This window comes from Coffea eugenioides, chromosome 1 (assembly GCF_003713205.1).
Source record: "Coffea eugenioides isolate CCC68of chromosome 1, Ceug_1.0, whole genome shotgun sequence".
NCBI classification, from domain to species: domain Eukaryota; kingdom Viridiplantae; phylum Streptophyta; class Magnoliopsida; order Gentianales; family Rubiaceae; genus Coffea; species Coffea eugenioides.
Window position 1 is genome coordinate 49,698,325 of NC_040035.1, and position 25,746 is coordinate 49,724,070.

The following is a 25,746-nucleotide window of genomic DNA, read 5'->3' on the forward strand; positions in this document are numbered from 1 at the left end:
AATGCAATTTGATCCTAGCCGGTGACCAACAAAAAATGTAAACATACCAGATGTATCATGCGTAAAGAATAACAATTGATTTAAGGAGTTTAAATTGGTAAGTACTAAGTAAGGGTATGTGGGATTTTTTAAAATAATTCTTTTAACGCATATTTCAACTATATTTTTATCTCGGATAAATTATATTTAAAAAATATATTTCTATAAAGAGTCTCGTGTAATTTATTGTGGGTCTTGCATGATGTCATTCGAGAACGACAAAATATACACCTCTTTATTATTTAAGTAATTGTTACAAGCTGCAAGATGGTTACTTTTTCATGTAACTAATTTTTGCTTAGGTTTTTCCCCGAAAACTTGGCCTACTCTTTCCTCCTTCATGAAAGCTTAATAAAGGACTGTGACCAAAAAAATAAAAGCTTTATAAGAAACTAATATTGATAAAAATATAATTTTTTATTAATTGCACACACATTAGAACATGCCTTAATCACTAGAGATAAAATAATTATGAGAAAGGTAATATGGTAGGTTATTTTCTAATGCAATTTGATCCCAGTTGGTGATCAGCAAAAAATGTAAATATATTGGATATATCATGTTTAAAGAATGACAATCGATTTAGGGAGTTTAATTGGTAAGAACTCGACAAGGGTACGAGGGATTTTGAAAAAAAAAATCTTAATATATATTTTAATTATGCTTTTATTTCACATAAACATATTAAAAAAACCACACACTTACTAAATGGTGTTATTTTTAATCAGAGATTTTCGAGTCTCCTAAAATATATATATATATAATCCAAGACAACCTCTTATGTTTTGCCATGATGCCTAGTTGATGTGACCTATTAACATTTCTAAACGCCTATTCATAAATATTTGTAAAATCCAATTCCTTTCTAAAGTAATTTTGGGGCCTAATTTCGTGGTACAACAAATGGTATATTTCAATTGAACCGGAAAGTATGACGTGGATATCAATCATTGTATATATTTTGTTGACAATTGAAAACACACTAGTAGTACTTGCCTCTTTCACGCCCATACCCCCTGTCCATCTTTTATCCTATCCCAAAGAACAGAACATGCACATAAAAATTTGGTTTTGTCCATATTTTTCTACATCCGATGCAGATTTAATTATATTTAACAAACATTACAAAAAAAAGGTTTAACATAATTAATAATTTTGGGAGATCTAGACATTCACTAGAGACGAGATTTCACATCTTACAATGAACAAGCAAATAACAGGTTGAAAATAAATCGCCAGGTATAGTACTCTCAGAAAAATAGGTATAGCTGAACAGTCAATTCCTCTCCAAATTAAAAGAAAAAGAAAAGCCCTAAAATGAACAGGACAGCCTAATCGCAATCGGGAAATGACTGAGATTCCCTTTCCTTGAGTGAAGTTGCTTAAAATTAGCTGCCAAAAAAAGGAATCAACCACACCTCAATTTCCGTACAGATTTTCCGCTTTCTCCCTTCCTCTTTCCTTTCTTCCCTACACCATTTCCAAATTCCTTTGGTTGTATATAACTAGCAAATAAACTATATCTTAATCTTCACAGTTCTCCCTTGCGTCAGCACATGTGTTCAGCTCTATCCATTAGCAGACTCTTTACATATCCACTGCCCGACTGTTAATTTTTTTCGGGAAAAGAATATTGTCGAATTTCATCCAATAATCCAAACCGGTCGCGAATTTAGCTTTTAGAAGTTGGGCCGTCGACAAAATTTGAACTTGATGGCTGCGAGTGCGAATCCATCTGCTGGTGGTGGTGGTGGTCAGAATAATGGTAATAGCAACAGCAATCACAGCAATAATAACGGCCAAAGAGCAAATGGCGCCACCAATAACGGTCTCTCCGTTCCTGAAAATTCCGTTTTGGGGCCTAACCAGGCGGGCCTCATGCACGACCCCGGTGTTAATACCGACTGGACCTCCGAAGAACAGTCCCTTTTGGAAGATTTGCTCAACAAGTCAGTAATTTTTTGTCCTAAGCAAAAACTTTGACTTTATTTTTTGAATTTATAAACTTGTGCAAAAGTTTAGGTTAGTTTGTGTGTTTGGTGGATCTGTGCGGTTAATTTAAACTCTTCAAAATCGTTCATGTAGCTGAATTTTCTTTGATTTAAGTTCATGTGCTGGTTTTTGCGTGCTATGCGTATTAACTGGTGTGACAGAATTTTACTCTCAATGAAGAACTACTATGTACAAAAGAAAAATAAATAAAGTTGCAACAAGTCAAGTTATGCAAAATAAACTGCATCAAAAACAAACTTTGTGCAACAACTGATAAATTATCTCACCTGAAGAATATAATAGAAAAGTGTTTAGGAATTTTTTTTTTTATCTGGTTATGCGTTGAATGTACGTTTCCAACTGGCATATGATCACGTACGACATACGGACAGAGTTGAATTGATGTCAAATTCATTTGCTGTCAAGATTGTTAACAACTCTTGTCATCTCTAATGGAATGTGTTTCATTCTTTTTCATTCTCTTTTAATCTTGTCCTTATGTTGATGGTGGTATAGCTGCCTGAACATCAATTTATTGGTAACGAAGTGAATGTGAGTTGATGTGACCATTTATCATACCAGAAAGCTACAAAGATTTTGTTTGTGGAATTATCAACCTAGGCTGAGCATGTGTTTCTCTTTGCCACCAGCTACGCTCAATGTTCTGATATTCTTTTATCATTTATTTCTTGGTCGTCGTGTTTTTTTTTGGGGGGGGGGGGGGAGGAGGAGGAGGTTATTATAGTAGTCTAGACTCTGGTCTAATTTTGGATATGCTAGTGGGTCAACTCTTTAGGTGGCCAAAAATATGTCTTTCATTTTCAGAGGCAGTACATGTGTAAGCTTTATGTTTACTTCTAAGTTGTAAATGATTTGGTTTAGACACTAAAATTCAAAAGTTTGAACTTGGTATGATTGATAGCACAATCTCTTAATGATTTAGTCAATTTAACTTTGCTCCTTTGTACTCCATAAATGTCGTTTCTGAAGTTTCAACATTGATTAGGTAATCCAATCATTGTATTTTCTAGTTGTGGTTATCCATGTAGTTACAGTACCCATGCATGGGAGACTTATATTAAGTTGACAAATGGATGGGTCCTGCAGGTATTCATCAGATGGAATTATTGTTCGATATGCTAAAATTGCTGGGCAGTTAAATGATAAAACAGTTCGTGATGTAGCATTGCGTTGCAGATGGATGAATGTAAGCTTTCCATATTCATATCTCTCTCCCCTCCCCCCAACCCCCTTGTTTCTTCCCGCATTCCACTTTCTGATATTGAAGAAACTTTTATCTTAAGCTATAAATTGTTATGTGCATCTTGATGAGATTAAAGGTGCCCAAAAAAAAAAGCACATGTTTAATGGAGTGCCTTTTCACAACAGTGAGGTTGCTCCACTGCTGAATTAGGTGTCAAGGATTTGATGTTTTAAAGTGGCTTCAGTTCATGCAGGGTAGTAAGGCAGCATACACTTCGTTCTTGTTAGACCTTACGGTATTGGAAGTTGCATTCTAATTTAACTTGATTTCTTTTCAAACATTTGATTGCCTTGAGAGGTCAATCTAAGCGACATTCTATTGTTTTTCTCGTGATTTTCAAACGATGATGGATGAAAGTTGTATTTATAGTTTACTGGTCCCCTGTTACCCTTTCTTAAATGTAGGAGCAAAGCAAAGAAAGGCATGCTATTCAGAGGGGTTGATTTTCCTTTTGACTAATTAGTATGTCCTACAGTGTTGTACCACTAAAAGTCATGCCTTTCTCTTTTGCAGAAGAAGGAAAATGGCAAGCGACGGAAGGATGACCATAATTCAGCAAGGAAAAGTAAAGACAAAAAGGTATTGCCTTACTGCAGGTTGTCATCTCTGCCTTGCTTGAAATCCACAATTATGAGATTCAGATAATTTGTGCTGCAACCATTTTTTCCTTCAACACTATTTGGTCTTTGGTAGAATAAATTACACTCATGAGCACCACCATATTGCTGTATCGAGCCATAATGAAACATGAGATTTATTGTGACCAAGGCGCCAACCTTACCCCTGAGGCAGGCATGGGGCTTTGTGTTTAGGAGTAAGCTATTCGACCAATGTAGAAAGTCAAATGATTTAAACCAGAGATGTCTGGAGTTGTTTTGCTTAATATTTTTCTTATTAAAGAAAGCGAAGTTGCTTTTGCATTTAGATATTCCCTTCAAAATCTATATTTAGTCGTCTTAATCCAATAATGACAATTAGCTTTATAGCAGATGCCGTTAGTTTGTTGTCCACCTGCCTGCTCTGTTGCTTCTGATTTGCCTCCTTCAGTGCTTCCATCTTAACGCTCGCCGGCTGATTGTTGCTTTGAGATGCTTATCTTGCATACCACATATTTCTGTCGCAGTAAGTTGATAGAGGTCTATTTGGACCACTATTGAGAATAGGACTGCGGGGCAAGTTTTTAGACTTTGTTACGCCATTTGGGACTTGGTTGTGATGGGGTTGAAGGAACACCAATCTGATGGCTGTTACATCTAGATTTGTCCTGGTTTTTAATGCTGATGGGCCTTGATCAACTTGATGGAATGGGATCTGGCTCTCTTATATCAGGAGAATGGAACCTATGTAGTTCACTTAAACAACACATCCATTTTAGTAACGTATTGATCTTCTATACACTGGCAGTGTGTTGGGCTTCGATATATGACTACTAAACTTAATATGGATTTGAAATCTAAATTTTACATATGTGGCATGCATCCAACCCTGCTAGTGTGTACACCGTCAGTGTGCGGAAGATTAATTCTTCATTTTATGTATTAATTTATTTTTTGGTTCCCAGGAAAAAGTTACAGATTCTCTTCCAAAGTCTCATGTGGGTAACCGTACAAATGGCCCACCCTATGCTCAGTCAGTGATGTCCATGGACAGTGATGATGGCATCTCTTATAAAGGTTGGTCGACAGTTTTATGCATTAGTGGGTAACTATATAAATCTTCCGTTCCTCTCCCGCTTCTAATCATGAAATGCAAGGCTGGATGGCTGATATGTTCTGTCTGATCAGTATATTGCTCCTCTTTCTCTTGATCAACATTTGTGCTTTTCAGCAATAGGTGGTGCAACTGGACAGCTTCTTGAGCAAAATGCTCAAGCCTTGGACCAAATTTCTGCAAATTTTGCTGCTTTCAAGGTGATTAAAGTTTTTGATTCTTTCTCTTGAGAAGTTTTTTTTCTTCACTCTAAGGAAGAACAGGAGGCTAGTAGTGTCATGTAGTTGCAGTTTCCTGATGCCATTTTCAACTGAATATTGAAACTAATAATTAGGTTATTTCCTACCCAACTTTGATTTCTTTTGCTGCTGGCAGTTATTGAAGCCCAGCTTTGTGGTTGAAAATTGATGCAATCTTCTAAAACTGAGAGTTCTGGCAATATTTTATTCTGGAATTCTTACTATTCCTTGTAATTGAGGAATGATGTGTCATGCCATAGTGAGGTTTTCTCTTTTCATTTGTTATCTTGTGTCAGATGATATCAGTGATTGTCCAGCAGTGACAATAATTGAAATAAGTCTAGCTGCGTAAATGGAAATATGCAGTTCTCTTATGACAGTGTTATGAAAAGTTTTCTGTCATTCTGCAATGGTATTGTCTACATTATTAGTGGTGTCGCTTGAGAATTTCTTCATGCTATTGGCGTTCTATATAATTTCTGTTCATTGACATCTTTGGCATTTATATTACTGCAAAACTTAGTCCCTGGTTGTGAACAGCTAATATTGACAGTGCTTTTCTTATCCAAATTTTTTGCAGATACAAGAGAATATAAATCTCTTTTGCCAAGCTCGAAACAATATCCTTAGCATCATGAACGAGTACGTCATGCTGGCCAGTTTACCTACAATTTTTGCATGTTTTTGTTTTACATTAAGAGAAACTTAATGTTATCCTTCACGTTTTTTCACCTGTCCTCCTGAATTTTCAATTTTTTTTCCTGTATTGTTCCTTTCTTTTGATTTTAAAATCCTAAACATGCTTTGATCTTCCAGGAAAAAAGGGGTTCATGACATTTGATCCTGATACGCCTCTAAAAAATGTTTTTTTTTTCCCATTTAATTTGTAGACGGTTTCTTTATCTAAATACCGTTTCAATGGACCATGGTTCAAACTTCATAGGGACTTTTCAGTAGTTAAGATCTGGATGATTATTCCTCAGGGAAGGACCTTTACAAATGGTAAGAGCAAGAAGACACATTCTGAGGAAATGATTGGACGGTATTTATGCTAATTGTTAAAAGAGTTTAAAATGATATGTTGAGAACTCCACCGGAACTCTGTTTTCGTTTTTTCAACTGAACTATGAGTTCTTATGATTGTCCACAACTGCCATGTGTGATAATGTGAGCTAGCTTGTACGTGCAGCTTGAATGACCTGCCAGAGATAATGAAGCAGATGCCGCCGCTTCCTGTGAAGCTGAACGAAGATCTTGCCAACAACATTCTTCCTCGGGCGTCCTTGCCTAAGAAATCTTGAGGTGCTGGCTCTCCTCATGTGGCTGCTCACTCATGATGCTTTTGACCGTGTCCCTGGAGTTGGGACCATTGTGATTAACAGATAGCTAAATAAACAGGCTAATTATGTCTAGTTGTTCTGCTATATAAAGTTTAGATTTAAGTGATTATCTTGTGCTGTTGTTTTTTTTTTTTTTTCATTTTAGGAGTAATTTGTCGATTGTGTATACGGTTGGTTGGCTCATAGTTGCGTAAGAAGGATTTTTTTTTCCTTTTTTGGTCAAAAACGTGAGAAGGATTTTTCACTCTGTAAATCTTTCAATGAAAAGCGGTGAATGCAGGATTTTTGGTTTATAATAAGTAGGGAATCGTAAACTCCTGATGATGGCTTTACCTTTCTTTATCATTTCTCAAAGAACCTCTCATTTAAGGATAAACCTAACTTTCTTTGAGGAGTCCTAATATCATTCCTCTTTTTTAATTTTTAATTTTTATTTTTTTTGCCAATCATTAACTTTTGTGCTGTTTGCATTCCCACTCTAACTTATTCAGGAGAGGATTCAATTGGATCAAGAGAAGTTAGAGGTTCCTCACCGCTAAATTGAAGGGATGCGCGACCAGACAATCTCTTTAGATTTCTACTCGAGTGCCCGGATTTGCTAACCTTATGTTTAATATTTCATTTGGTGGCCAGGTCTCCGAAAGAGAGTTGAAGCTCTTCACAAATACGTACATCAAAAAATGAATATGATACGGCAAAATTTAACAGCAACAAAATGTGGGTATGGCAAAATTCTATAGTAACTTTACTCTTATATTTTTTCAATATGAAGATATACGAAGATAGTGATATATATATAATTTAAATCATTCATTGCAATTATGGTTAAAATTATGGTATATAAAAATTAAAAATACTTATTTTACTATTCAATTATATTTATTTCATCATATATTTGTGAACTTATCTTACTATTTCATCATATATTGTTGAATTTAAGTTGAGGACATGATTCCCGAGAGGGATTATAGAATCCCTCTACGTGTGTACGAGAAGTGATAATATATATATTTGACACGGGATCAATTGGAATAACAACAATATCCAAGTGGCTCAAAATACTCAAAAGAAAAACGTCAAATTTTGAGTATCATATTCTAATTATCTGTTGTCTCAAACTTTTTTTATGGATCTTCTTCTGATCCAATTGTAAGTTCATGACAAAAGTAGTACTACTATTTTAGTAGAACAATTTTGGCTTGGAAAAAAAAAAGAAAAAAGAAAAATGCAAAATGCAAAGTGCTGACATCAGAATGACGTGTGAATCGGAGTTACATAAACCCTCCACAGGTGTCCGCACCATTTTTAAGGGGGGGAGCTGTATAGATACTTTTGGACAGTAGATACAATCCCATGCCATCGTCACCCTCGGCTCCGTCTGCTGTATCTGCCGTTATCCATTTCTGTTTCGCCTAAAAATTCCCACTTTTCCTCCGTTCAACTAGCGGTTCTGAATCTCTCTCCGCTCTCTGGGAAAAGAATTTCGTAGATTACTTGTAACTTGGCTAATTATTGTCTACCGATTATTTGAGCTTTTTGTTTCTGACGGGTATAGAAGAGTGAGTCGGAGGGAGGAGGGACAATGACGGAGGCGTCACCGAAGCTGACGCCGGAGGAAGAGAAGCTCACTATCCGAGACATTACGGTTTCCGCCGAAGCCCAAACTAAAGAAGGCGATACCTTTTATTTACTCAATCAAAGGTATTTCTTATTCCGAAGCGGATGCTTTTAAAGATTTTAACCTGAAACTTTTTCTTAGTTTTGTTTTTTCTTTCGGTTGGTTCTTTTGTTCTGACGTTATTTCCGCCGCGACACATCTCTCTCTCTCTTTTAAAAGACTAAAAACCTTGATTAGGACAGTTAGGGTTTAAGAGACTTCGCTCTCAATGCCGGTCGATGCTTAAATTTTACTTGCATTTTGTAAATTAAGGCTTCAGGATTGGAAGCAGATAAATATGTGATCTTGAGTACGGAGGTGGAGGTGAAGAACTCCCCCATCACCCCCCCCCCCGGCGCCCCAGCCCCAGCCCCACACACACAACAACACCTACCCACCCAAAAAAACGCCCGCCCCAAAAGCTTTGCTTCCCACATGTTTCATGCTCTCTAGTGTTTGCAGAATAAGCCCAGGGAAGCCTTCTAAAACTTCTCAAAGGCTTTTAAATTGACTATTTTATTCATTTGCCAAAATTGCAATTCAGGAGATAGGATATGTTTTTCTTTTTCCCTTTTTTGTTCCTTCTAGCTTATAGTAGTTAGCAATACTAAAAGTTTCGACATTATTTTCTGTGCTGCATTTTCTTTTCTTCCTTTGCTCTTAAGCTTTGAATCAGATTCTCGCTGGTAACGATATTGCTGCTCATTAAGTGTTGTAAAATTTTTGAATTACTCGGTATTGTTGCTCATTTAAGTGTTGTAAGAATTTTGAATTACTCAGTACATACTTCTGTGGCGATAAATTATGAAGCTTTTTTCATCCTTATCTTTATGACTTCTTACAGATGGTGGCAGGAGTGGCTTGAATATGTGAATCAAAGCCCAGCGACCAATACAAATAATGGATTCTCTTTTGACCACCACGATTCTGTCGATTCAAGTTCTTTGAAGGGACCGTCAAGCATTGACAATTCTGATTTATTGTATGAAGTGACTTCAGATAAATCTACACCGCGGACTGAGCTTCATGAGACCCTCGTGGAAGGCACTGACTTCATATTGCTTCCACAAGAAGTATGGAATCAGTTCTGTGCATGGTAAGTTGAATTGTATGCCTATAAGTTAATTCACTTGTTGTGTTTCTATGTTAATTCATTGCTTGTGCTTTCTGGTGTATACTTTACAACTATTATCCTTGTTTTGCATTCCAACCAAATTTAATTTCCTATATTTGAGTCAAACTTAATGTAAAATTCCACAAATTGGAATGCAGAAATGAGGCTCACGGAAAGAGGAGTAGAGGAAAACAGGGAATGGTGATAGTAAATCAGGGAGGAGGCTGTTGCATTAAGATTATAAACTAAATTTACTGATAGATTCTACTTTGTTGGATTTTCAATACTCATCTATCATATTGAAGGTTAATAAATCCACTTGCCAATGTTTATCATACTACAGAGATGTCCCTGAAATTTTAGTGCCAAAATTATCTTTTTTTAAGAAAAGTGGGGAGGCTAGGAAAATTTTATGTTGGTGTGGACAAATTGCCGTGCATGCCTAGGTAGTTCCATGTGCACATGCAAAGGGCCCACTTGACTGCATGCACATATGCAAGTGGGCCCCACTTGGTATATAAATTGGTAAGTGGGGTTTTTATATGTTGACACGAGACTGTCTCATTGATCATGGGCCGACTACTAAGTGTGCCTAGTTGTCGGTCCGGACCATCGTAAAACTTCTTGGGGAGGCCATTATATTCAGCATTTGATGCCAATTTTGTGGAAGTCTGTCCACTTTAATGGTGACAAGCAGTGGTCAGTGGGAGTTCAGAAACACTTAGCTGAGGCCCTTGGAGTTTTGTAAAGTTTCAGTGAGTCTGTAAATTTTTATTGAACTTAGTTTTCTTACCTCTGGTGGTTATATGCAGTTACCTGCCCTTGTGCATTATGCTGTATGTTAGCCTAAATGTTTTAGTCCAATTTAGATTGGTTCACTAATCAATCTTGGATAATAATTGGATTCCTTTATATCCTTTTGTCTCCAAATTATGATTTATTTTAAATGATATTCATATACATTTCTTAATCTTTATTTTCTGGTAAACTTAATGAAAATGTTTTCAACATGGATAAAACAATATAATTTTTTCCTCCTATTGAGAAGCTGGCTGGCTGAGATAGGGGATGTGGAATTGTGAACAACCAATTACATAGCTGAAGGCAAGTGTGTCTCAAATTGCAAAGAGATTAGAGTGTTATATTTGAAGCAGATTTAATGGAAACAAGCTGAACAAGACCCTGCAATCTATTTTTATTGCATCATATGCCTTCCAATTTTTTTTTATGGAGTTAGAATATCCTTTTTGTATGATCTTAAAGCAGCGAAGATCATATTTTCTAATGATCCATCGTGTAATAGACATTAGAAGGTCTAAAGGATTACTTAATGATTCAGTGAGGTTAATACTAACTGCTTGGTGGGTCAGGTACGGAGGAGGTCCTCCAGTGGCTCGCAAAGTAATCAACTCTGGTGTCTCTAAAACAGAGTTGTCTGTGGAAGTTTATCCTCTGCGGCTGCAATTACATTTGATGCCAAAAGGTGATAGAGCTACTACAAGAATAAGCAAAAAGGTATCCATATGTTTTATTTGACTCACTTCTTTGGCCTAGAGGATAATATGAGAAGCAAAAAAAAAAAAAAAACTCTTCTTTCTCCTAGTTCAAATAACTGAACTTATTAGATGGATGGTTATTGCAATGTTTTGTCAGGAAACTATTGGAGAACTCCACAAAAGAGCTTGTGAAATTTTTGACCTTAATCCAGATCAAGTAAACACTGCTGGTTCTTGTGTTCGACTCTGGTTTGCATTTGACCAATATCATGTTTCTTTTGTACCATATAAATCTGTTAATTGCTTTCAGGTGTACATTTGGGATTACTTCAGTCATCGGAAGCATGCTTTGATGAATGATATGGAAAAGACACTTGATGATGCAAATATACAAATGGACCAGGACGTAAGTTAATCTGTGATGCACATCACGTTAATCTTACAAGTTTGTTATGCTCTTCTGGAAGCCTTTTTTTTTTTTTTCCTTTTAAAGGAGGTTGATGTTTTGATGGATAAATAATCGCTCAATTCTATCCATAATCATTTGATGTCAAGTTAGATAGCTATAGATGTCCACTATGGTCTTACATGTAAATAGACATTTACTTCTAGCAGTCATTGGACTCTCCTTCTAGTGCTGTTAGTAAGACGATCTATAGCTTATAAAAGCATGCTCATATTTGCTATCTTAAAAAGTTTCCTTTTCAAGTGGCGCAAAGTCCACTGGATACGTTAGTCGATCAAATCTTGTCCCAAATTAAGTTTGGTGTGTCTTATTAGTTGGCAATTTTTGTCCTTCTGTGCTAAATTTAGACGCGCAGTGGGATCGCTGGACCTACATTCTAATGTGATGATTCTGATGTAGCTTCACATGTGCACTCTGTTTTAGCTTGTCCATATAAGTTGCACCTTAGATTCTCAATGGATACATTGTTTGGTTCCTCATTTGCATACCATTCAAGTACCTATCATTGTCTGCTATCGAGTTTTTCTGCTTCCAGATTTGCCAGTTTTTAGCAAGTTATCTACATATTTTAGTATATTCCGGTATACTGCTGGAGATATAGTAATATGCATGTAGACAATGTGTGTGTTTGTGGTTTATAATGCTGTCAAATTATTTGAATCAAAGCTTATTCATTAGTTTGCATATTTTTGCAGCATGCTTGTAGAATACTAATAACTCGTATTCCTGGTACTCGTGCTTAAGAAAGTATCAAAGTCTAAGTAAATGCCTTAAATCGTCATAGAGTTGATGGCAGCATCTGGCAATATATGAGATCTGACAAATTAAAGGCAGTACAGATCACGGAGACACATTATTGATTTGTTAATTTCATTTAGGACTGCTTTTCTTCCAATTCTGATATAATGAACAGAGAAAGTGAGTGTTATAAAAGAAAGTCCACCTTGCAACTGTTCATCAAGTGAAGTTCAGAAAGTTACAGTAGTCTACATGCCATGATGACGTAACTTTTCTCCTCTTTCGGTACTATAATTTTGAAAGTCATTACTCTTGTAAATCTGTATATTTGTCTATTCATTGAGTCACATTTAATGTTATTAACTTTCAGGTATTGTTGGATGATGAGTGTCCTGCAAGTGTCCCAACTCCTGTGGGATATATGTTTCCCATGTTTTTTCCAGTGAAATCTCCTGTTCTTTTTTATTAGGACATGGTCTTTGAAACACTGGTGGGTGCTGGGAACAGTTCCTATCGTGTCTACAGAGTAACCAAATCTATCCTCAATTGTTGTTATACCTTCATTTGGTTCTTCACAGTCCTTAAAATCAGAAAGAGTTCAATTGAAATCAATGTTCTCTAAGGAAGATTTTTTTTCATCTTTAGATTTTGAAAATTAGTCTGTCATGGTTTCATGCTTCTTGCTATGATATGAATAACTTTTTTCATAAACTTCTCATATTCCTCTAGTTGTACGACACAATTCATCTTTTTGGATACTGAGTCTTGTCCTAATTGGTAAATGTTATTTCACTTCTTTTATAGAGTTTTCTTCAACCCATTGATTGTTGCTCTCCTTTGATGATGAGGATGCAATCGTTATGCAGTTTGTATGAGAGGTAGAGTTGCATTTTAATGGTTTCCTAATTTATGTACAAATGCTGAAACAGATTTTGGTGGAGGTTATTGATAACAACGTTGGCAGCATCACCAGTTCTCTTCGGGAGAATGGGACTGCTGATAATGGAACACTGGCTTTTGTGGAGCCATCTCAGTCAGGCTTCTCAATTGCTGGAGGATTATCTGCAAGCAAGGGTTCATCTAGAAATGGTGGTTCATTGCAAAATCTAGGATCGGTTAGGGAAACAGATAAGACATATGGGAGTATTGGTGTTAGCACAAGGGGTTCTTCTTGTGGTTTGACTGGGTTGTTGAATCTTGGTAATACATGCTTTATGAACAGTGCCATACAATGTCTTGTTCATACGCCAGAATTTGCACGTTATTTCCGAGAAGATTACTATCAAGAAATAAATAGGCAGAATCCTCTTGGCATGGTTGTAAGTCTCAATTACCCTGATAACTCATGCTTTGTTTAGTTAATTTTCTGCTAAGACTTAATTTAGGTTAATTGAAGCCCAGACTTAAAGTTTTGCATCTGTGCAATTGTGAGGTCATCATCCCCTTTTTTTTAATTGGGTTCGAAGGAGGGCCAAAGGCCCTTTACAAGGATGCTAATGGTACTAAATGAGGGGATGCAACCCCCATAACATCATAACTCAAAAAGGTTCCTAACTAACTAATTCTGGTGGCTTCCTCAGCTCTGTTTTCACTGGTTGTTGAGTTAGGCTCCATTTTGCAATGCAGCTTGCACTTCCATCTCCTAGCATGAGTCAATGAGCATTCCCAGTCCTCAGCCACCCAGTCCCTGATTTGTGAGATAAGGTTGAAATGGGGGCTTTCTGGGTTACCATTTTTAATCATGTTCAGCCCCATTAATGAGTACGATTCCAACAGCACTCTCCGATACCCTCCCTTCCAATGCCATGTCCAATCCACGGATTATCCCCCACAACTCTGTCACCGCATTCGTGGTTATGCCCAAGTTGATGCAGAATCCTCCCCTCCATATCCCCATATCATCCCTAATTAATCCACCATCTCCAGCCACCCCTGGATTTCCTTTTGCTGCCCTATCCACATTGACTTTAACCCACCTAGAGGGAGGTTTGAACTGATCATAGTCCATTCCTTCTCCTTAGGGACCTTAACCCCTGTTAGTACTTCTTGAGTTCTTCTGGCTTGAGCCACTAAGTGATCAACAGGCACTTTGATTTCCGAATCATCTGCATTAACATTCCAAGCATTCCTTGCAGCCCAATGCATGATACACAATTTGCTTAAATAATAACTCTCCCATGATGGGTTACTCTTATCTGAATAAGATGTCTGCATTCATAGGGAGATCCTGGAGCAGATAAAAATCTTTTTCTATAGGTTTCATGCGTTTCAGAGTGCTGTAATATTGCTGTGAGCAGATGACATGATAATTTTAGTAGAGATCTCATTCTTTTTCTGAAGTTTTTCTTTGAAATTGCAGGGTGAGTTGGCCTTAGCATTTGGTGAATTGCTCCGGAAGCTTTGGGCGCCAGGTCGAACTCCTGTTGCCCCTCGGCCATTCAAAGCTAAGCTTGCTCGCTTTGCACCGCAGTTCAGTGGATACAATCAGCACGATTCTCAGGTTCAGTATGGCCATGTTTTTATGAGTACATGCCGTATAAGTTAAGCTAATTAAGCTAATTAAAATACCTCCTTTTGTGTGCAGGAGCTCCTTGCTTTCTTGTTGGATGGGCTTCATGAAGATCTTAATCGTGTCAAACATAAACCCTACATAAAATCTAAAGATGCAGATGGTCGACCTGATGAAGAAATAGCAGATGAGTATTGGGCAAATCACATTGCTCGTAATGATTCGATTATCGTGGATGTATGCCAAGTGAGTTATCATGAGACTGTGCTTCTAATTAGGGACGTTAGCAGATTAGCTATATGTTCCTAAAGTCTTAGTTAGCCATGTAAATATGCCACTTGGCAAATATTCTCGGTGTCAATATGTAAAGATGTATTCTGGTACAATCCTATGCGGGTTATATATGTCTGTCATCTAGTTGTTGTGAACTTGTGTATCTGATTTGATTCTGATTAGTCTAAAAAATAATTGTGATCACGTGGAGTTCAGGGTTGGATTCTGCATAATGAAATTTATTACCTTTTTTTGTTTTTCTTCGTTTGCTACAACCTGAATTAACTTTGCTTGTGCATTCATTAGATTTTACTTTGGGTGATTTTGTGTTGGCTGATTACGGTTTTGCTTGTATATCATTGTCTGAATGCTCTCCTTTCTTTAAGGTACAAACCTGAAGAAAGATGGGTGTTTATTTTACTTGCATCATTTTGTCAGCACCAAATAGAATTCGGCTTCTAAAAGAAAATTGGTTCTGAGCACTTCCATTTGCAGATTAGATATCTCTTGCTGGCTGAATATGTAGCCTTCCATTCACTTACATATTCTGGTTACTCATACTATCGTTCTCTCAAACTGTTTTCCTCTTGTACAGTTGCTGTAGAACACAACTTAAACTGCTTCTAACATTTATGTTTCTGTTACCATTTTGTAGGGCCAATACAAGTCAACTCTAGTTTGTCCTGTTTGTAACAAAATCTCAGTTACATTTGATCCATTCATGTATCTTTCATTGCCTCTTCAATTCACGTCAAACCGAAGTATGACAGTTACAGTTTTCACGTGTGATGGGAGTGCACCTCCTGCTGCTTACACTGTTGCTGTCCCAAAGCAGGGACGTTGCAGGGATCTGATCCAAGCACTTGCTATTGCATGTTCTTTGAAGCACAATGAGAAGCTTTTGCTTGCAGAGGTTTGCCTGCTAATTTCTGATTAACTCTTGTGAAGAACCAATCTTTTTGCAATTTTGGGTTTTTGATGATCTCATATACTAAATAATTTAGATAAACTGTTTAAGTAAATTTGTTCCTCACAGATACGGGGCCACAATATATATCAATACCTGGAAGATCCTCTAATTTCATTAGCTTCCATCAGAGATGATGACCACCTTGCTGCCTACAAGATTCCAAAATTAGTGAAGAATACAAAATTTCTTCAGTTGATACACCGCCGAGAAGAAAGGTACGTGTAAAATGACTCAAATGTGCACCATTGTAGGTGTAAATTTCTTCAGATTTTTCTTCAAGTAACCTACGAAATTGGTTGACTAGTCCTTTTACTTCTATCCTAAGCATTAAAAAAAAGGAGTTTCTAAGATCATTAGGAACCCAAAGCACTTCTTTCTTTTGTGCTTCATCTAAACTGCTCTACTTTAAGATCTGTAAAACGCTGCCCATGCCTTGAGATTTGCTTGGTAAAAAAGGTTCCCAGTACTATCCTGCCTCATGGTTTAGGTTTTGCTTTCTATTTTAACGCTGATTGCTTTGTTCAGGGAAACTGGTGGCGCTCAGGGTGCAATGAGTTGGAAACCTTATGGAACACCTCTTGTATCATCAATCTTATGTGAGGATGTAATTACAAGTGATGACATACAGTCAATAGTTCACACCTTGCTTTTGCCGATGTTAAGAGCTGAAAATGTGGGGCATCCCAGTTTGACTAGTTCTCGCACCTCAGTAGCAGCTTCAGATTCATCTCGAGCTGCTGGTTTAACTGAGGAATGCACTGAAACCTATGTTTCTGGACGACATGGGAATGGTGGCAGCTCGAGAGCGAGAAACTTGCAGAAACTTCCACTTGTGTTTGTTGATGAAAATAATGTTTGCATTGACTTAAGTGTTGGGGAGGATAAGGCACTCAAGTACTCCTCATCATCACCATCAATACTTGTATTTATTGATTGGTCAAAGAAGCTTTTAAAGAATTATGATACACACTACCTGGAAAACTTGCCAGAAGTATCAAGATATGGGCCCACTGCCAAGAAAGCTCGTACTGAGCCTTTGTCATTGTATACTTGCTTGGAATCATTTTTACGTGAGGAGCCGCTGGTTCCTGAAGACATGTGGTGCGTTTCTACTTTCCTATAGGAACTCTTATTTTAAGCTAAGTGTGAAGCTGTGGGAGCTGGGTTGTATTCCTCATGGATGTGCGTGTATTCTGTTGCTGCTGATGTTTTGTATTATAGATATCTTAAAAAATTATGTAATTATCCATCTGGATTCAATTCACGGTATATAAGTTTGATTGGTTAATGTTTGAATGATGAAGGTACTGTCCTCGTTGCAAGGAGCGAAGACAAGCGAGTAAAAAGCTGGATCTTTGGAGGCTTCCTGAAGTGCTTGTCATCCATCTTAAAAGGTTCTCGTACAGTAGGTCCATGAAGCACAAGCTGGAAACCTTTGTCAATTTTCCAATCCATGATTTCGACTTGACAAATTATGTAGCCAACAAGAACAACTCACAGCGGCAGCTGTATGAACTGTATGCCTTGACAAATCACTATGGTGGCATGGGAAGCGGGCACTACACAGCTCACATTAAGGTTATACAATTTTATCTACCTTTCCCTTTAAGGGAGTTGAGTTTAAGTTGTTATTTGTGGTGCTTGTTTGTTGTCTGTCAAGATAGAAATGTTTTGATGGGGTACTTAACGATGTTTAGCAAACTTGGATTGCATCATTTTTGTAGCTTATGTATATTCTGTAATGGGATCACTATATATGAGCTTTGGTATGTGCACATTTTTCTTTGCATATCATTTTTTTTTTCATTTTTGGGTCATATGTTGATCAACACGTTGAAAGTCTGGCTCTGCTTTTGTTTTTGCTATGCAACTAATACAAGCATCTGGCTCTCCTAGTCATCTTCACTCTATTTAGTCTTCTAGTTTTCTCAGTTTTGTGGTGCTTTACTAAAGTGCTTGTTGACTACTATTGTTTTTTCTGGAAGAACTTGTCTCGTGATTTTGCTGACCACAGTTTGAATTTGTGGTAATCTTTCATGTACAGCTTCTTGATGAAAATAGGTGGTATAACTTTGACGACAGCCACATATCACCAATAAATGAAGAAGACGTGAAGTCTGCTGCCGCCTATGTACTCTTTTATAGGAGGGTCAAAGCTGATAAAGCTATTCTGAGCATTGGAGCATCATAGGCTTCTGCTGATTCCATAACTCAAGTAGCCTCCAGAGACTAGTTCATATTTGTTTGTACATGAAATCGTTGTAGTGCTCTTTCAAAATATTCAGTATGCTAACCCTTGGGCGGTTTTTGAGTCCCTGTGGGGTTAGGGAAAGCTTCACAAACAGGTACACTTTATAGAAGATTTTGGATCAGAATTTGAAACCTGCAGCATGTCTTAGTTTCTGTTGCAACCTCCTATGTCTCTGTTGTATTTTGAGAGGCTAGATGAAATTGGCAAGTTTGATGGTTAGTCTGACATTTCTTAGTAACTCAGTCGAGAGATTGTCTAGTCTAAACGGCCAAGATTTAGATATTAAGCAGGTTTAGAGGTGCAGATCGGATTTTGTTTATTGTATTTTAGCAGAACAAGATGCTGGTTGATATATGTTCAAAGCCCATTTAAAGAAAAAGGGTAGTGTATTCTGTCACGATTTTGCTAGTGTTGCTTACTTTTCGTCGCGTTCACTTTCTTTTCTGTTCTTTTCCTCTTCTTGTTATTGCGGACGTCCCTGTATGCGGGACTGCGTCACCTCTTCTGGGATAGTTTTCCATCTCGTTTTACCATGGAAGCCGGAGAGGAAGGGGGCGGTCATTATGTGACAAAATCTCCTGTGGAATCCGGCAAAAGGGAGAATTTCGCCAAATGTGAGTAATGTTTGAGGTTTGAAATTTTTTAATGCGGTTACTATTGAATTAGACAACCGAAACAAACGATTTGGAGCATACATTTGTTTTTCGGCTTTCACAAACTAGTGAAATAGGTGCAATAGGTAGAGTATTCAGTGCTAGTGGGAATTTTATTTATTTATTTTTAAGTAGGGGGATTGTGAGATTTAAGCGGTAAACTGAATCTGAATTCTGAAATCTGAATACTGAAATAATTAATTTGCTGAATTTTAAGCACTGAAAAAAATATATGAATGTCTGAATTTTAATACTAAATCTATTTATATTGTTTGATAAATATTTATAGCTGAATGCTTAATAAGTTTAATTTGACAATTTTGCCCTTATATCATTTCATTCAAAAAAAAAAATAGAATCTATGATTTAATTAGTTTAAAATCATTAGGTATGAAAATGACAATTTTTATTTTTAAATCAAATTAATATAAAATTTGAAATATATTATATGAGAAGTATGGAGAAGATGTGAAAGTCATTAAAAAGGGAGAAAAGAGAAACTAAAAATCGTTAGATAGAGAATATTATGTTGTTTAATTAGATAAGAATTTTGAATATAATTAACAAACAATGGTAGATTTGGTAGATAAGATAAGGTAGCTGAAATAATTCTATTGATTCTTATCAGAATTAAGCATTCAGTTAGGATTCTTGTGCTGAAAAAAATACACACAGGTTCAGCACTGCTTAACAAGTTCAGCAAATAGATTTTCATTTATCAAACACTCAAAACATCTGAATGTCTGAAAAAATTCAGATTCAGCACTTTTTTATATTATCAAACAGACCCTAAGAGCATCTAATTTTTGGGATTTCAAAAGTTTGGGTGAATTGAGGCTGATGTTTTAGTTTAACAAGTAATATACGTGTCTACTGAGACTTTTATGAGAGAAATTAGTTGTTTAGCAATTGAAATCTTCGGTGTCACTTTTTCAGAGGCGAATCAATGATAACTCTTTTTTTTTTTGTAAGCAGGAGGACTCGAATCCGAGACCTCTTGTTTACACTCTCTCCCCCCGTACCACCCAATCCATCCCTCCCCCGAATCAATGCTAACTCTAAGATTATATTAAGTGTCTAATTAATTTAAATTACCACGTGATATCTGATTTAAATTTAAATTAACTGAACACTTGACATTAGATGAATGAGTGGCACCGAGTTGTGGCTGATTAAGTGGCACCAAGGATTTAATTTGGTTGGTTAGTGCATGCTATTCTTTATGGCTTTAGGCATTCGGCCCTCCATTGCGGAACATGCCATAGCACAAATAAATCACATTTACATTCTTAATGAGAATGTTTGGACTGGCTCCCCATGTATTCCCTTCCCTTGTCAGCTAATTTAGACTAATTAGCCTTACCGGCTAAGGCCAGCTGCAATATAGACGCGGATTGTTTCTTAATATCCTCATAACCACCAAAAGCATGGTGCCGTATAAAATGATACAACCTCATAAAATAAGCAATATAACCAAACCCGTATTAGTTTTATGATTCTCTACATAAAGCGGCATCACTTGTTTATTTTCACGCCCTAATGACAGAGTAAAAGATTTCCTTTTGGACCTCCAAACCAAAACTAAAAGAAAAGAGCTTGGTCAACTTCTCCCTCCTTTCATTATTTGATTAGTCATATTACCCAACCACTTTGATGCTCTTGTTCGTAGATCAAGCTTCAAGGCTAAAGAGAGAAAAACACAAGAAATGGAGATGAAGACATGTTCAATATTCATAGCTGCAACCATCTTCATACTTGGGATCCTATTCTCCCGCGTAAATTCTCAAGCAGTAGCGGATTCATGCAGTTCAAACATCGACCTCGTCAACGTTCAACTACCCTTTGATACAACTTCTTTCAATTGCAATCCTGTGTGGAGTCCCCATGGTTTCATCCTCAGAGTAAGTCCTCCAGTCCCTCCCCCAAAGAACCCAAGAAAGGAATTCTTAACAACCCAAAAATGATGGACAACGTTTTTCTCTTTTTTCTGGATCAGTATAAACAAACAGGAGCAAGTGAATGGAGCTATGTTCTGTCAGCCCCGAACTCAAATGCTTACATAGGAATGGGATTTTCACCCAATGGGCAGATGGTTGGTTCGAGTGCAATCGTGGGGTGGGTGCGATCAGATGGTACACCAGCCATGAAGAAATACTATCTGGGGGGAAAGAACTCCAACCAGGTCATGCCGGATCAAGGGAACCTTGAGATTGGAAACTCAACCATAGTAACGTTCAGTTCTCGAATCTACATGGCTTTCCAGCTGGTCAACACCGATACGCCTGACAGCCTGCTTATCTACTCCTTCGGGCCTCAGAACCAAATTCCCTCACCCCCAAGCTTCCGTTTAACACAGCACTCCGACTATGTCTCCACCGTCTTGAATTATGCCACAGGTACGCCTCTTCAAACTCTGATCTTTACCTAGAAGACCATAAAATCAACAGTACCTTCTTTTGATTTTGACATGTAACAAAAGTCCAAGTACCACCTAAATCACTCTGATTTGGACACTAATATTTGGTAGTTGTTTCGACTTGCTATTTCACCCGTTCCATCAACCGTCTTGTCATTTTTCCTTCAAGAAAACTGTGCTGTCATTTTTTATTTTTACATGCCCTTTTTTGGCAACAAATTTTCGTGCCTTGAAAACGAGAATTTATGCAAGTTTAATTAGAAGGTAATAATTAGTTAATATCATCTAATGTAGGAACTACAACCACTGCTAAAGATTAATAATGTAGACTTTTGGGCAGCAAAGTGAGGTGGGATTAGTTGTTGAACGTCCCTCCCACTACCATGATGACCCCAGTAGGTGGAGACGGTGACAACTGACAAGTATTCTTTACTTTTGTACTACTATTTCTTTGCTTTTGTTGGGTTGTTTCATCTTTGAGCTGGGTGCAGGCAGTTTGTCGCCCGCTTAAAACTTGCAACCGCTCTGTTGCATTGACTTTGAAGGCAATACTGTCGTCCAAGAAAAACGTTTTTTTTCCTCTAGAAGAAGGATAATGATATCCATTTATTGTTTTTACGTGACTGTAGCTTCAAACTGAAAAACCAATTAGCTGAGGAGGGTAAAAAAAAAAAGGCATCTAAGGAAAGAAACCAGCCAAGCAAATTTGAAATTTATTATGCTAAGATGGAAGAGCAAGTAAGTAGACGTTACTTTCTGATGATTCCTTGGTTTTGAAGGTATCAAATGATTAAGCTTGTGACCTGTAAGGATGTGGTCACAATCATTAGCCTTTAGAATCAAAGCCCTCCTTCTAGTGTCCTCTCCTTACTACAGAGGACATCTATAAAAGGGTAGCTTTAGCGACATGATTCACAGGTAACTCGATGAATTGGTCTCTTTATGAGGTTGAATTTCTAATTGAGTTCAGCATGTTCCGGTAAGTAAGTTTTTGTTGCAGTAATCAGCAACTTGGGCCTTTTTTTAACTGCTAAGTTTGTGGCATTTTTTTAAAATAATATTTTAGCATGATTTACTCCCATAGAAACTTGTGTGTTTGGATTGTTAGTTATTTGAGATATTTTTACTGTAGCACTTTTTGTGATGTGATGTATGTGAGATAAAAAGATAATTGGGAAGATAAAAAGGTATATTGAAAATTGTAATGGTGATGTAAGCAAATATATTTGGACAAATAATCAGCTGTCCAAACACACTTGATTCTTAGTTGTTCGAGAAAAATAAAAGATACTACCAGAATTTCATGCATACACCTTTTTTTTTTAATATGTATTCATTTAAACATATTTTCGTAAAATAAGCAGAAACAGTAATCCGTTCCCCATTACCTTAGGGAAGTTTTCTTGGGAAATCGTTTCAAAGCAGTCCTTACGAACCATTCGTGCATATAATCCACCTCGTAATTCAATCAATTAATGAATTTAATTACAACTGTATATTAATACAACTTATTAATTCTGCTGTACTAGGTAGTAGGTACGACTGTGTCTTAATACAACTTGTTTAAGGTTTTCCTTGGGAAAAAACAAGATTATGTATTTATGTAAGGCTGATCTCAGAAAATTGACTGAACATATACTTACCCAAAAAAAAAAAAGAAATGAAAAGGATGACTAGGCCAATATTTTTGAAGATGCATGATCCATTGAACTTTGCGAACTTTCTCTTGAACGACTAATCGTACCGGTAAGGACTAAAAGGGTATGCTGCCGTATTTGAGTTTTTTTTTCTTTCTTGCCCATTCTTTCCATTTATTTTGAAGGTCAGCTAGTTACTGTTTTTTCACGTTTCGTCATCAAGTTGACCGAGTATAACATGTAATCTTTTGGAATCTTAAGGCTACGCGTTCACTTCACAAATTTGTAGTACCGTTTCTCGCATATGCATAGTCCTTGCACTTTCGCAAGGATGGTTGATTTCCATGGTCTTGTTTAGTTTGTCAGAGGGGCTGTGTCAATGAGGGGTTAGTCTAATGGTTAAGGTTGAGATTTCAGGATGCAGAGGTTCGAGTTTTAACTTCTTCTTAAATCTCATTCGTTCTCCATCACAGTTTTGATGGGGTCAGACTACCCCATCACAGTTGACAAATTTTACTAATTCTCAGAACCTAAATCGATCCGTTCTGAATTTAGATGACTTTTACTATATATCCTATATATAGAGAATCCCAGAAGTTGTAAGCATTGTTTGTGTTTAATCACTCTGGCTGATCATGCATGTACAACAGGTCAAACTCAAACCACGAGTACAAACACAAATTCGCTGAGAAAAAGCCACGGGATCTTAGTGATGCTAGGATGGGGAATTCTGATGGCGATCGGAGCAATGGTGGCTCGGTACATGAGGCAATGGGATCCAATATGGTTCTATTCCCACGCAGCCATCCAATCATTGGGATTTATGCTGGGTCTCGCAGGTATTATTACAGGTCTTGTCTTGAGCAATCGTGTCAGCGCCAACGTCGATAAACACAAAGCCATCGGCATCACCGTTCTCGTACTTGGTTGCCTCCAGGTTGGTTCGTTTTCGTGTTACGTTTTTTATTATTTGCAAGAAGTAATCAGTTTGTATATGATGCATGCATGGCATACAAAGTCTTCTTGTTTTCTTACCAATCTTGTTTGAACTGACTTCTTGCTAGTTGATGGCGGCTTTGGTTCGGCCAGATAAAGAATCGAAAGTGAGGAAATATTGGAACTGGTACCATCATGGCGTTGGGAGAGCTTTGATAGTGCTGGCCGCGGCGAACGTTTTCTATGGGATCCATATCAGTGATGCAGGAAGTTCTTGGAATACTGGCTATGCTGTGGTTCTTGTTGCTTTGTTTGTTGTTGCTCTTATTTTAGAGATAAGGATGAGGATTAGAGACTAAATTATTAGTATTATACTTTTCAGATTTTGTGTTCTTTTCAGTCACGGAAACATTTTGCTTCTGGACTGTAATTATGGAGATGGAAGTCTAGCATTTTTGGATCAGTTGTTCAATTGACAGACAATCTTTTGGATGCTTTCTTGTATTCATTCTTTTATTACTTTGCAGTTTCGCCACGAAAAAAGAAGACTGCTGTTCCTGATTTTTTTCGTATTCTTGCTGCTAACTGATCACAACATTTTCCCACATACATGATACTATAACAGGACTTCCACAATCAGAATCATCCATTGTTCAGGTCTTGATTCATATGAATGATGTGCCAACTTCTGGTTAAAGAAGATGTGAACAAAAAAAATTTGAAATTTGAAATTCGGAATTCATCATTCGATCCAGACCCAAAAGCTAACTAAAGAAAAACACAGACAAGATCTCATGGTTCGAATGAATATTGCACTCTAGTAGTTGCTTGACTGCTATATATCCTTCTCGTTCTAGCATCAGCTTACAAACAAGGTAATCAATCCTTCTCTCGTGCTAACAAAGACAGAAGTAACGTGGGATTATTGTTCTTTTCAATGGTAATCAATAAGATTTGATTCATAAGTTGACAGGATCGATGTAGAATACAGAAGAAATCAAGACTACAGATTCATTTGTCCAAGTAAGCCAAAACTTGAAACGATACTCTTTCTTCAGAGGCAAATCAAAGGGCTTACAAATGTCCAGATGATTGTCATTGAACTCTGAACGCTAATACTAATAGACAAGGGACTTCACTACGTTACTGAACTTCATTAAAATAATACAAGTGCATTATGTATAGCACTGTAATAAAAATGTCTGTAATATGTGCATTTTATTCCATCATCTCAAAAACTAAAGAACTGTCAGATATTTATAACGTGTGTCTTATTCTGAGTCCAAAGAAAATGAAGTACATTCTATTTTATTTTTAACTGTCTTCCCAAGAAAAAGTGATGATCTTTTGGCCTAAAACCCCCCCCCCCCCCCCCCAAAAAAACCAAAAAAAAAAAAAATGTGTTTTTGCAAATATTGGCACAATCAATTATTCTTCTTCTTCCATCCACAAAATGATTCATGTGCAAAGATCAATGGTGAAAAACTCATACTTCACCTCACCTGTCCAACTTTAGAGTTTAGCACACAAATTATGTGTTTCTTGGTTATATCTACACTGACACACTTATAGCTAGTTTGCGAGTTTAGGGCAGAGAAAAAAGGATGAGAAAACTGTTAAATTATGAGAGAAAAAAAAAAAAGAAAGAAGAGAAGTGATTCTAATGTTGTTCGGAATTTTTGAAAAGAAGTGGAATGATTTTGGATATAAAGTCAATACAAATTCATGCAATAACTTTTTAAGGGCAAGATGGGTATTTAAAAAATATTAGTAGGCTTTCAACCAGTTTCTTTCCTTTTTTGCCCGAATTTGGTTGGAAAAATATTTTTAATTGTAGTATAGGCTTTATCCTTCTAAATCCGTTCCTTTCCTTTCCTTTCCTTTCTATTTCACGAAAATCTTTCAAATATCTGATAAGTCAACTTCTCCTACCTTTCTTACCAATAAGTACTGTGTACGTTTTGTACAGTTGAAGTGATAAGCGCAAAAGTAAATAATTCGGATTACTAAATGAGGTTGGAGAAATAAATGTTAGACACAAAAGGT

The 25,746-nt window shown here is 36.9% G+C and overlaps 3 protein-coding genes across 3 annotated transcripts; all 3 read left to right on the forward strand.

The window, feature by feature from the left end:
- Positions 1-1,379: 1,379 nt before the first annotated feature.
- Positions 1,380-6,880, forward strand: LOC113762946 (rho GTPase-activating protein gacM). Its single transcript, XM_027306638.1, has 7 exons — positions 1,380-1,988; positions 3,139-3,238; positions 3,809-3,874; positions 4,857-4,968; positions 5,123-5,205; positions 5,825-5,886; positions 6,434-6,880. Exons 1-7 carry the CDS (start codon positions 1,753-1,755, stop codon positions 6,543-6,545), a joined length of 771 nt encoding a protein of 256 aa, XP_027162439.1. The 5' UTR covers positions 1,380-1,752; the 3' UTR covers positions 6,546-6,880.
- A 1,025-nt stretch (positions 6,881-7,905) lies between these two features.
- On the forward strand, positions 7,906-18,458 carry LOC113779937 (ubiquitin carboxyl-terminal hydrolase 5). The gene is made up of 13 exons (XM_027325733.1): positions 7,906-8,285; positions 9,086-9,337; positions 10,726-10,870; positions 11,009-11,068; positions 11,162-11,257; positions 12,985-13,374; positions 14,415-14,555; positions 14,640-14,810; positions 15,493-15,750; positions 15,874-16,022; positions 16,333-16,908; positions 17,112-17,385; positions 17,852-18,458. The coding sequence occupies exons 1-13, from the start codon at positions 8,167-8,169 to the stop codon at positions 17,996-17,998; spliced, it is 2,778 nt and encodes a 925-aa protein (XP_027181534.1). The 5' UTR covers positions 7,906-8,166; the 3' UTR covers positions 17,999-18,458.
- Positions 18,459-20,184: 1,726 nt separating this feature from the next.
- Positions 20,185-24,192, forward strand: LOC113782967 (cytochrome b561 and DOMON domain-containing protein At3g07570). The gene is made up of 4 exons (XM_027328960.1): positions 20,185-20,612; positions 20,708-21,107; positions 23,415-23,701; positions 23,829-24,192. Exons 1-4 carry the CDS (start codon positions 20,418-20,420, stop codon positions 24,057-24,059), a joined length of 1,113 nt encoding a protein of 370 aa, XP_027184761.1. The 5' UTR covers positions 20,185-20,417; the 3' UTR covers positions 24,060-24,192.
- The last annotated feature ends 1,554 nt before the right edge of the window (positions 24,193-25,746 follow it).